Source organism: Nansenia antarctica (genome assembly GCF_963989245.1).
Source record: "Nansenia antarctica genome assembly, chromosome: 12".
NCBI classification, from domain to species: Eukaryota; Metazoa; Chordata; class Actinopteri; order Argentiniformes; family Microstomatidae; genus Nansenia; species Nansenia antarctica.
Window position 1 is genome coordinate 5,952,756 of NC_137682.1, and position 12,609 is coordinate 5,965,364.

The window sequence follows — 12,609 nt, forward strand, 5'->3', positions numbered from 1 at the left end:
TTTTCCTCTTTTGTTAAAAAAAAAGTTCTTCATTTTGTTAAAAAATAAATTGGGCTTTGTCTTTCAATGGCACAGAGTGCGCTCGAAGGTTAGAAGAGCGACGTTAGACGTTCCCTCTTGACGTTTTCAAAAGAGGGGAGAGTTTAAAATGTGAGTTGTACAGTCAGCGCTGTGTTGGTTCACAGTGTGTTTGTGGAGAGGGGATGTGTCTGTTTGTGTTGGGAGGAGGGGGGGGGGGGGGGCTAACACCAGTCTGCAATATAGTCAAATTCAGAGAACATGTCCTGCTCTTCCCCACTCAGCACCCGTGGCTCTCTAGGCGGGGTCAGGATGGGCGCTTCTGAGGTAAATTCGTCATCAAAATTGCTGACGTCATTGGAGTCTTGGATGGTCGGCACAAACGGAGGCTTCACCTTCTTGGCCAGTAGTCCATTCCAGTCCATATTCTGGGAGATAAAGGAATAGGAACATTGGTGGAACAAAAGGTTAACCTCTGAGAACAGGCTTGTAATGTCCAGGATAAGAGTTCGTTTTCGTGAGCATTGTGTCGCCTAACTATGTCATTATGCATCATCATCATCTGTTGGAAGATTACAGTGGCCGTGTTGAAAATATTACAAATGTAACTTACTCTGAAGAACAGATGTTTCTTTACTTCTTCTGCATCTCGCTCTCCCGCCCCCAGACGCCTTTCTGGACTCCTCCTCAAGAGCTACAAGCAAAAGGGTGTAGAGTTAACACTGAAGCTGTCATTCAACGCTACTACTGTTTTTAATAGTGGTCTAAGCTGTTGTTTTGTAATGCAAATAATAACTGTTACATGGTAAGAAGGCATAGGAGGATGCAAATTGGTAAGATGGTAATAGGCTGTAGGCCACACCTGTCATGCCATCTGGCCAAATGGTGGCGCTATACTATATATAGTATTTAAGTATTCCATTGGTGCCTTGTGAAAAAGTGGTGCGATATTACGCCATGGCATAGACCCTGGCATGGACCCTGGCATAGACCCTGGCATAGACCCTGGCATAGACCCTGGCATAGACCCTGGCATAGACCCGGGCATAGACCCGGGCATAGACCCTGGCATAGACCCTGGCATGGACCCTGGCATGGACCCTGGCATGGACCCTGGCATAGACCCTGGCATGGACCCTGGCATAGACCCTGGCATAGACCCTGGCATAGACCCCGGCATAGACCCCGGCATAGACCCCGGCATAGACCCCGGCATAGACCCCGGCATAGACCCCGGCATAGACCCCGGCATAGACCCCGGCATAGACCCTGGCATAGACCCTGGCATGGACCCTGGCATGGACCCTGGCATAGACCCTGGCATAGACCCTGGCATAGACCCTGGCACAGACCCTGGCACAGACCCTGGCATAGACCCTGGCACAGACCCTGGCATGGACCCTGGCATGGACCCTGGCATGGACCCTGGCATAGACCCTGGCATGGACCCTGGCATAGACCCTGGCATAGACCCTGGCATAGACCCCGGCATAGACCCCGGCATAGACCCCGGCATAGACCCCGGCATAGACCCCGGCATAGACCCCGGCATAGACCCCGGCATAGACCCCGGCATAGACCCTGGCATAGACCCTGGCATGGACCCTGGCATGGACCCTGGCATAGACCCTGGCATAGACCCTGGCATAGACCCTGGCATAGACCCTGGCATGGCTGCTGTATATTTGATGTTTAACGGTGCTGCTGTGCATAAGTCTGCCCACCTCTGACCCCCCAAGGTGAAATGTAGTTTCTGCTAGTCTGCTATCTGAAGACGCACCAGACACACCAGAGACAGATAGACATGAATCACTGAGTCCTTTTCCTTAGACCCCTCCTGGCCAATTGTAAACAAAACGGTGTCCTTCCATGACATTACATTTTAGAAAGTGCTTTTCAGGATGAAAACGGCCTTCGACAACTACAGGTTTCACTACAGTTTTTATTTATTTATTTTTTTATTTTTTTTTCAGATTTTATCCCTTTTTCACCCAATTTGGTAGCCAATTGAACCCAACCTAGCATCCAATTATCCCCTGCCTATTGCATAGGATCCGCCGCACGACCCCGTGGCCGGCAGTCCCAGAAGAGGCCGCCAGGCAGACTAGCTGACTGGCTCCTCGAGCCCAGCACCGTTATTCCGGCACCCAGGGGGCGGTGTTGCGCGACGGATCCTTGTCCAGAAATACTCCTATACCGCCCTCGGAAGCGGCGGCCCAATATGCCGCTTCCCGTGTGCCTCGGCCATATCTGGATCTGGCGAGCCGGGATACGAACCCCGGCCCCGGTGGGCAGCATGCACTAGTGGCCAGTGCGTAGACCGCTACACCACCGCGGGGCCGCTCACTACAGGTTTAAACATAGTAATTAAGAACCTTTACAAACCATTAGAAATGCTTTAATTTCACACTTGCTTGTAAATATAATGACGAGCAGTTAGGTGTTTTTCCCCCCCCCAAAGAGATCAAACCGAGGATAGGACATTCTCCAGAAGAGATCAAACCAAGGATAGTATTCTAGAATTCTCCAGGGATCCAGAACCCACCCGTCGCATGATTGAGATAGCCTCCGTCGAGAGGAACCTCGGGTAGCGTACTTCATCGTTTACGATGCTGTCGAACACCTCCTCCTCATCGTCACCAGGGAAAGGAGACTGAATGGGAAAACACATACAGTACATTCTGTCAACGTTTTTTACCGATGCACTTTCAAATTGTATATGTTCTAGAATCATCTTTTTAAGTACTCACTGACTATTTACTGAACTATGAGCATGATGTGACAAAAACAAAGTCACAGCTGTAAATTATGTGATGAAGGCACTAAAATAATTCAAATTTGGGAACAGATAAGAGCCACTGACCTCCCCGACCAGCATCTCAAAGATGAGGACCCCCAGACCCCACCAGTCCACTGCACGTGTGTATGACGTCTCCGTCAGAACCTCTGGGGCCAGAAACTCTGGCGTGCCACAGAATGTACTGGTGCGGTCCCTGAACCCCATTCCTGATGGAACACACAATTGCAAATCCTAAAGTTATCATGACAAAATAAAAGGTGATACTTACATTAAATATCAAGAGCATTTAATAGAATTTATGATACTTGAAGTCATTTTAGGATTGAGGCTTTAGGTCCATTACCCTCTTTACATAGGCCAAAATCAGCAATCTTAACATAGCCCTCTGTGTCCAAGAGCAGGTTGTCCAGCTTCAGATCTCTGAAAAGTTCAAAATGATAATTACATTTTCACCTCATTATACACAAACACTGTACACTTCATTAGGAACACTATACTAATACTGGGGAGGGTCTCCCTTTGCTCTCAAAACAGACTAATTTCTTCGCCGCATTGATTCCACAAGACTGGAAACATTCCTTTGAGATTTGGGTCCATGATGACATGATTATATCACGCAATCCCTGCGATTCTTCAATGTGTTTTCCAGGTGCACTTTCAAGCTGTGAATCTCCCATTCTACCACATCCTAAAGGTGTACTATTGGATTTAGATCCGGTGACTGGGAAGGCCACTGAATAACTCTGAACTCATAGTCATGTTCATGAAACCAGTTTGAGATTACTTTTGCTTTGTGACATGGTGCATTATCATGCTGGAAGTAGCCATTAGAAGATGGGTACACTGTGGCCATGAAGGAATGCACATGGTCAGCAACAACACTCAAATAGGCTGTGGCATTCAAGCGATGATTGATTGGCATTAACAGACCCAAAGTGCGCCAAGAAAACATTCCCCACACCATTACACCACCTCCACCAGCTTTGACTGTTGAGATGTGTACAGGTGTTCCTAATAAAGTGTTTGGTGAGTGTAAATTGATAGCAGAGCATATCTCTATAGAATGTATGAAGTGGTTCTTACCTGTATACAATCTTATGGTCATGTAAGAACTGCAATCCCAAAACGACACAAGCTGCATAAAATCTATGGAAGGGGAAGAACAACTGATATTAGCTAGGAGGACAGACTACAGCAAGGAATAAACCATTAGAGAATACTTAGTAGGTAAGTAAAACAAGATACTGGTAAGAGAAGATACCTAAGACACCTAGCATTCTGGTAGAACTGATAATAAGGAGCCTCTGAATATGATCTCAGTGCAGCAAAAGCTCTGGTAAGCTCACAAAGTGAGTAATCATAATATTACAATTACGAGACAAAAACACCTTTTAGTCGGGTCAGTTCAAAAGGAATGGAATAAACTGATAGTCCAGCAGTTGAATGAACATGACTTGGAATGTTTAGTAGGGATTACAAACAGAAGAATATTTTTTGGGGGAAAACAACCACAAGCATTGAGTTCATCAGTTTCAAAACGTTCTCTCCCGTTTCATGCCTACTGAACACAACACAAGAGGGCAAGGTGTTGTGTGTGTGTAGTGCTAGTCTCAATGTGGACAAAATCAGACTATAAAACACGTAACCCTCAAAGTGTTATTTTTCTATTCAAAGACTTCTGAAATCTACACTATAACAAGCAGGATCACAACAGTATGTCAATCTGAAATGTTAAGTGTTTCGCGAGCTTAGAATGATAAGGTTCTATCTCCGTTTAGGGTAGTTCAGAGATATTGAGCGTCAACGTTTTTACATTCCATTATGTTTTGTGAGATGGAACCTTTGTATTTTATTAATTACTAACTCAAAAATGTCAATATTTAAAAAAATAACACCACACATGCATTAATAAACACCTAATGGATCAGATTATGTAAAAAACTAAATTTTGACAAAAATGGAGATAGAACCTTATAATTCTAACGTCAGGGTTTGTCTATTTGCTCCGGGGCTGCTCACTCACATGGCCCTGGGCTCTGAGAAGACGTCAGCGTGGATGTGCATCATCAGGTCTCCCCCGGCGGCGTACTCCATAACAAAGCACACGTGTTCCTTGGTCTGGAAGCATGCAAACAGGTTGACCAGAAACGGGTGGCGCACACTGTTCACCGCCTCAAAGATCCGCTTCTCGCACATCAGGCTGGGAGAGAAAACAGAGACAAAGATGTTAGCTAGAGATACGAGTGAGGCTGTACTTTCCTATTTTTGTTCATTTTATTTGTAGAAAGAGATGATCACAGTAGGAATATACAGCCTGGGTGTTCGACCCCCCCCAACATGTGGACCATGGATAGCAGAGCTAACTGCTGGATCGAGTGAGGCACTCTTTACATTGCAAATATAAGAGATGTAAGATCAAGTATTTACTGTATGTGGGCACAGGTAGCAGAGTTGGGATGAACGCCCAGTGTGGTGATGAATAGGATATCTACGTAGCTAGATCATGTTTCTATATGATATATATAGTATATAGTACTCTACGTAGCTATATCAGGTTTTTATATGATATATATAGTATATAGTACTCTACGTAGCTATATCAGTTTTTTTCCAATGCCATTGGCAGTCAATTCCTTTTTAACTACAATCTGGTTGTCCAGAGTTTGTTGTTAGGAGACCCATTCACAATGGAATAACAGGCTTTCCTTCTTAATAACGTGTTATGTGAACAAACAAGTTATACATCCAAGTATAAGCTGTTCTGCTAGGCATCCTAATGCACATGCACAGTTTGAGCCCTTACCTGTCCACCTCGTCACGAGCCACAATGTCTCCTTTCTTCAAGGCTTTGATGGCAAACATTTCCCCTGTGCTTTTATACTCCGCTAACAACACCTGTGAAAGAGCCATTTTAGAGAGGTTAGGTTGAATTTCAAAACAGCCAATTTCTTTAGAGGGAGCTTTAAAAATATAGAGTTGGGTATGTACCTTTCCAAAATGACCACGTCCAAGAACTGCCACACATTTGAAGTCTTTGAGACTAAATTGTTCTTCTTCCCTGAAACATTATTATATCAGCCACAATTAGAATATACATCATGATGAAGGAACAATGAGACAAACTCTAGGCTTGACAGGGAAAATAATAATGATAATAATAATAATACATTTTATTTATGGGCGCCTTTCAAGGCTCTCAAGAACACCTTACAAGACAAAATAACAGTTAAAGATAATTAAAGCTTGAAGTTTAAAAATATGCCCTCTCATCAAATCAAATCAAATCAAATTTTATTTGTATAGCGCATTTCTTACAAGATGCAACTCAATGCGCTTCACACAATGAAAATGTTCAGTCAATCAGTCAATCAATCAATCAATACTGACCGAGCCGCGAGCAGGCAAAAGTAAAAAACCTGTATACTATGTAGCCAGGAAAAATTCCCTTGCAGCCCTCTACCAATAGAGCGACTACTAGCCAGTTTGCTCCTCTCATGGTAACTAACTGGGAACAACATCAATAATATAGCTAGAAGGATGCATCAGAATGCATCAGAATAAAATCTGTCTAACAAAAAGGTCTAACATGTTTGGAGGTCACATATGGTCATGTGGACCTTTACCTTATCTCTGTGTCGTCCTTCTGAATTGCAGTGAGTTCTAGGTCTGGTGGCTGGATCTCTGGATGCTCTACCACACCGTCCAGTTCTGACTTCACTGCCAGGCTGTTCCTTTTGTTCAGGAAGTCAAACGACGCCAGAGCATCCTGCAGAGTGGGCACACACACGTCAGGAGGAGGGGACACACACTTCAGACTCCACTGTCAATGGCAGTGGCTATTATTCACTCTTTGACAATGCGTGACGTTAGAATTATAAGGTTCTATCTCCATTTTTGTCAACATTTATTTTTTTACATAATCTGATCCATTAGGTGTTTATGTGTGGTGTTATTTTTAAAATGTTGACATTTTTGAGTTAGTAATTGATAAAATACAAAGGTTCCATCTCACAAAACATAATGGAATGTAAAAACTTTGACGCTCAATATCTCTGAACTGCCCTAAACGGAGATAGAACCTTATCATTCTAAACGGAGATAGAACCTTATCATTCTAAACGGAGATAGAACCGTATCATTCTAAACGGAGATAGAACCTTATCATTCTAAACGGAGATAGAACCTTATCATTCTAAACGGAGATAGAACCTTATCATTCTAAACGCAGATAGAACCTTATCATTCTAAACGCAGATAGAACCTTATCATTCTAAACGGAGATAGAACCTTATCATTCTAAACGCAGATAGAACCTTATCATTCTAAACGGAGATAGAACCTTCTCATTCTAAACGCAGATAGAACCTTATCATTCTAAACGGAGATAGAACCTTATCATTCTAAACGGAGATAGAACCTTATCATTCTAAACGGAGATAGAACCTTATCATTCTAAACGGAGATAGAACCTTATCATTCTAAACGGAGATGGAACCTTATCATTCTAAACGGAGATAGAACCTTATCATTCTAAACGGAGATAGAACCTTATCATTCTAAACGGAGATAGAACCTTCTCATTCTAAACGGAGATGGAACCTTATCATTCTAAACGGAGATAGAACCTTATCATTCCAAACGGAGATAGAACCTTATCATTCCAAACGGAGATAGAACCTTATCATTCCAAACGGAGATAGAACCTCATCATTCTAAACGGAGATAGAACCTTATCATTCTAAACGGAGATAGAACCTTATCATTCTAAACGGAGATAGAACCTTATCATTCTAAACGGAGATAGAACCTTCTCATTCTAAACGGAGATAGAACCTTATCATTCTAAACGGAGATAGAACCTTCTCATTCTAAACGGAGATAGAACCTTATCATTCTAAACGGAGATGGAACCTTCTCATTCTAAACTCACGAATGGCATGATATGAGGTGCATGCTAACAAGCGAGTGTTATCCTGGGTTCATTCAGCATCATTATTTTGGGGTAATTCGTGTAATGGCGTGGCTAATGTAGTAGTGGCAGGAGCAACAAAAATCTCCCCAGAACATTAAAAGGCAGGAAATTAGGCATCAGTTTAGGGTTGGGCGGTAATAGCAATGGTATCCGTTTCAATACTGTCATAAAAAAAAATCTGCAGCGCAATGTGCACATAATAAACACCGTAACCCTATAACGCCGCACACATCACATGTGATGCGTTTTCAGGGCTTTTTTTGTTTGACCTCAAAATGGGTGAAAAGTTAAACGCAGTACCGCGTAAATCCACCGGATGGCAGGTAAGATACCTATTCTGCCATCTAATTGCATACAACATGCTTATGAGGATTGGGGTGCGCATTTTCATGATGCAATGTGATTTAAAAAATAAAAATAAATACTAAACAAGCCCAGAACATTGTCCGTCCCCCATCTTTGCTATTTTAGCAACGGTTAAGGTAAGAATATTACATTTCTTACTGATATCCAACATGAGTATCTAGTTGTTTGAAGCAAAGATCATAATTACTTTATATTTCATGATGTATTTTATAGTAAAAATCGCGTCAGAAAGTGCGTATCAAATGTGGTACTGCAGGTATTTAGGTCCCAGGTCCTATGTTAACCCATTCATGAAAATTACATTTAAAAAAATAATGTTTCTAAAGGTTCAATATAGTCCAAATTGACAGAATTCAAAAAATGAAAATGTTCCTGCATTATTTCATGGTTTTTAGGCGTTATAGGGTTAAGAGTGTTTGTCCAGCACCACTGTCTGTGTGGTTGAAGTCCGCTATGAAAGTGATGACAGAACGTTTTGTAAACAATGTCATTTGTCAAATAAACAACCTAATATGACTAACTATTTAGAAGCGATCATAATGACGTGTCACATGACCGTTTCTCCTCCTCAGAAGAATTACAGCGCTGCTCGCGGAAAGTATTCGAGCAGGTTGGCGGACAGGCTGGAGCAAGGGCCCTGGTCCACCTTTCACCAGCCACTGTCACAAATTCATTATTTAAAGTTGGCGCCTCACCCAAAGCCCTACAATGTGATTTTCAACCCTGCAGTAATACTGTATATAGCGTGGTGACATTTGGGGACTGTCTAACAAAAGTGTCAAAAATTGGACACCGCCCAACCCTACGTTATAATTTGCTGGAACAAACTCTTCAACTGAGATTGTGATTAGCATAACCATTGTCATTGCAAATGTACTTCCTCTTCCTTTCAACATAGGCCATGACAGCTCTATCCAGTAGTGACAGACAAGTCTTGGACAATAAATTGTGCCCCATGTTCACAACAAGATCATTTCCCGCTATCTCTCATGCCGATGGTGACCCATGACTTCACCTGCACTTCCTCTATCAAGTACCTCCATAGTAACCTCCGTTCGCACCTGCACTTCCTCCTTATCGGGCAGTTGAGACAGCGGTTCTCTGGTGTCATCAGGTACAGGGTAGTGCTTGGGTCCTGGGGTGGGCTCTTTGTCAAAGTCCAGCTTGGTCACCAATGTGTCACTGGAAGGGACAGTGTCACATCATAATGTGAGAGTGAGTATTGCATGCTGGTCTGTGTGTGTGTGTGACAAAGTGAGAAATTGTGTATTTCTTTCGTTAGCCTACCTGGTGGGTGTTGGTGACCCCGGCAGGCTGCTAGGCCCAGTCTCGGGCACCTGAGGGCTGAAGGAGTTGGTGCTGACTGTGGGTATGGCTCTTCTGACGAGCCGGCCCCAGGTGGCAATGTTGATGTTCATTTGAGGAGCACGCAAGAAGGTCTTGCCTGAGAGAGGAAGAGGGTACGCTGGGTCAGTGACATTCTAACCTCCTTAACACACATTCTCTTAATCCTCATCACACCCCTAGAGGGCATGACCTTATGGACAGTGCTTAACATGAACGTACAAGTCATGACTTCAGACTTTTTCTGTGAAAGTACTGACTTTATTATTGGATATCCCACTGAGGTTGGAACTGGATATCAGTTTGGGTGGGACCCCTTTTAGTCTTTTCTCAGACTAAGACTCACCTTGTTGCTTGGAGAAGATCTTCTTCTGCCTTTGCAGTTTGGGTCGTCGCTCAATGACAGGGTTGAAAAATGTCACCTGAACAAAAAACACGATAGTGACGATGTATACAAGAAACATACAGGATTATTGTATACTGATGATACAGTACATGTATTGTCAGTAGGGTTGGGCCAGTGGAAGGTATTACTGGTAGCATACGGTGTACAAGCTTACATAATTCCCATCACACAGTCCATAACATTATTTTGCCAATACACAACATGTTTATTAATAAATAAATTAATTAATGAATAAATTGGCATATGCTAAGTGGGAGGAATTATCAGTGACACTGTGGAAGAGTTTGGGCCTGCTACAGTAGCCAGAGAGAGAGGAAAAAAAACGAACAAAACCTACATTTGTGCAAGAATCACAGAATTCAGATTTATTTTTTTACACCACCACTACCGGTGTAGCAGGTTTTTTGGCGGGAAGGTATACCGGTTTCAGAATTCTGATACCGGTCCCGTGTGGCATCATACCTCAGCGAACAGGGTTCCCTGGGGCTCTAGGTAGAGGCACATCCCATGGCGCTGGTTATCCAGGAAGTCCTCCAGTCGCAGGAACTTCACTGCGCAGAGGGAGCGCCAGTCTCGCCAGTACACAGAGATCTCCAGCTCTCGAGACTGCAGGTCAAACACACACAGTCAAGGTCAAGCACCGACCAAGTCAATCACACGCCCACACACTTTCAAAAGTTGAAAAGACACACAGGACATGTAAAACAGACATGTAAAACTGACCAAAGAACTATGTATATTAGGCTGATGCTAGTCTCTCAACGACAGACTCAGAGCGCTCTGCACACTCCGGCACGTTCAACACTTGTCTGTCAAACGTAGCTTGTTCAATTGTTACTGAGCAGTCAGAAGTGGGTGGGATGTTGGTGCTCAAAATGAAATTACCGACAGGTCGTCGCACCGTCAGATCAAGCGAACACCCCCGTTTTTTTAATGTAAAACTTGTTGGACATCTCTATTGCTAACTTCTATCTAACCAGCTAGCTTCCATAAACAAGTCTAGGATGTAAATGACAAGCAACAGCATGGGCTGAGGGAGGAGCTCTCTCGGGCTCAATAGAGTTTAGAACAATAGAAGTTTCATCTTTCATGTTTGAGGAAGATGGAATCACATTAGGTCTCTGCCTCAGAATGCCAATATAAGGAATAACAGGTGTTTGTCGGAGATAAAATGGCCTGTGAAAAGAGGCAAGGATGATGAGAATACTGTCCTAGCGCTACCACGTTTCTTTGTCTTAATCGTCATTTGTTACCATAGTAATTAGTTGAATATGAGTGAGTGAATGTGCATGTAAAATGTGACACAAACGCATGTTCGTTCCATACTCTGTCCAGCTCCAGTGTGAACTTCTGGTCCCAGGACTGGTTGCTGACAGGCCTCCAGGTGGTCTGTCCCACTACTGTGTTGTCAAGCTTCAGTACGGCACTGATCTCATCTGGAGAAACACAACAACAATGAACATTCATTCTGTTCTGATTCATTACCTAGACAACCAACACCAACACCCCCTGTGCCACTTCTTCCATATATCGTGAGCTTAGAAGTATAAGGTTCTATCTCCGTTTAGGGCAGTTCAGAGGTATAGAACGTCAAAGTTTTTACATTCCATTATGTTTTGTGAGATGGAACCTTTGTATTCTATGAATTACTAACTCAAACATGTCAACATTTTAAAAATAACACCACACAGGCATTAATAAACACCTAACGGATCAGATTATGTAAAAAACTCAATGTTGACAAAAATGGAGATAGAACCTTATAATTCTAACGTCACGAAATTCCACCACAGCCCATACTCTCAGAAGAGTCGGACTCACTGGACAAGTCTTCGCTCTTGGAGAGGTTCCGCGCGCTGGCGCCCCGGTTCCGATTCCCCCGGCTCATGAAGGAGGAGCGGGTCTCGCTGGGACTCCAGCCGGGCAGCGGCACCGGACCGGCTTTGGAGCGACCCGGAATGTTCTCCAGCAGGTCCTGACAGCCCATGAGCCTGACCTCTAACGTGCCTGTGTAAACCAGATCAAAAACACAGAAGATTTATTTATATATATTATATCATATTATTTTATTATATAAAGGCTATATAATACAGAAATATGACATGTAAATACTGTATATGTAGAGTATTCTGACAAATTGTAGCAAGCAATTTTACTTGGCTAGGACATTTTGCAAGGCCCTCCTCCATCATACCTAACTGCCCAAATGATCTGGGTAGAAAAACGTATGGCGTCGCTAAAGACGACAAGTCCCTGCGAGACTAGGCAAGAGGTAGAGTGGGGGTATTGGGTGAGAAGAGAGGGGCGCAGACAGTGGCATAGTATTTGAGGGAAGAGAGGGGCGCAGTGGCATAGTATTTGAGGAAAGAGAGGGGCGCAGTGGCATAGTATTTGAGAGAAAGAGAGATTTTTTTTCCTGCCTGTGAGAGCGGCAGGCTTGGCGACAGTGCTGTACTGGTTCTGGGTGGAGATGAGGCTGGAGCGCGGGCTGAGGGCCGGGGTGGCCATGAGAGACAACTCCTCCACGATGCCGCTGCTGCGAGGGTGGTTCTTGGGCAGTTCGCTGAGCCTCTGCTCCAAAGAGAACTTCAGCAGATCCAGCTTCTGACTGGACTCGTTGAAGCGGGCCTGGGCCTGGAGGAGGAACACACACAACAGCATGGGGGGGGGGGGGGGGGGGGACAGGGCTTCGGTCAATCTAGT

General features: G+C 43.8%; 1 protein-coding gene across 1 annotated transcript; it reads right to left on the reverse strand.

Moving 5' to 3' along the window:
• Nucleotides 1-242: 242 nt before the first annotated feature.
• Nucleotides 243-12,567, reverse strand: LOC308168609 (serine/threonine-protein kinase N2-like; the record flags this gene model as incomplete). The annotated part of the gene is made up of 17 exons (XM_080543209.1): nt 243-446; nt 632-712; nt 2,564-2,671; nt 2,882-3,024; nt 3,162-3,238; nt 3,902-3,964; nt 4,842-5,018; nt 5,622-5,713; nt 5,807-5,876; nt 6,442-6,584; nt 9,194-9,338; nt 9,444-9,600; nt 9,847-9,922; nt 10,369-10,512; nt 11,233-11,342; nt 11,728-11,913; nt 12,327-12,567. 17 exons carry the CDS (start codon nt 12,565-12,567, stop codon nt 243-245), a joined length of 2,217 nt encoding a protein of 738 aa, XP_080399335.1.
• Between the last annotated feature and the right edge of the window lie 42 nt (nt 12,568-12,609).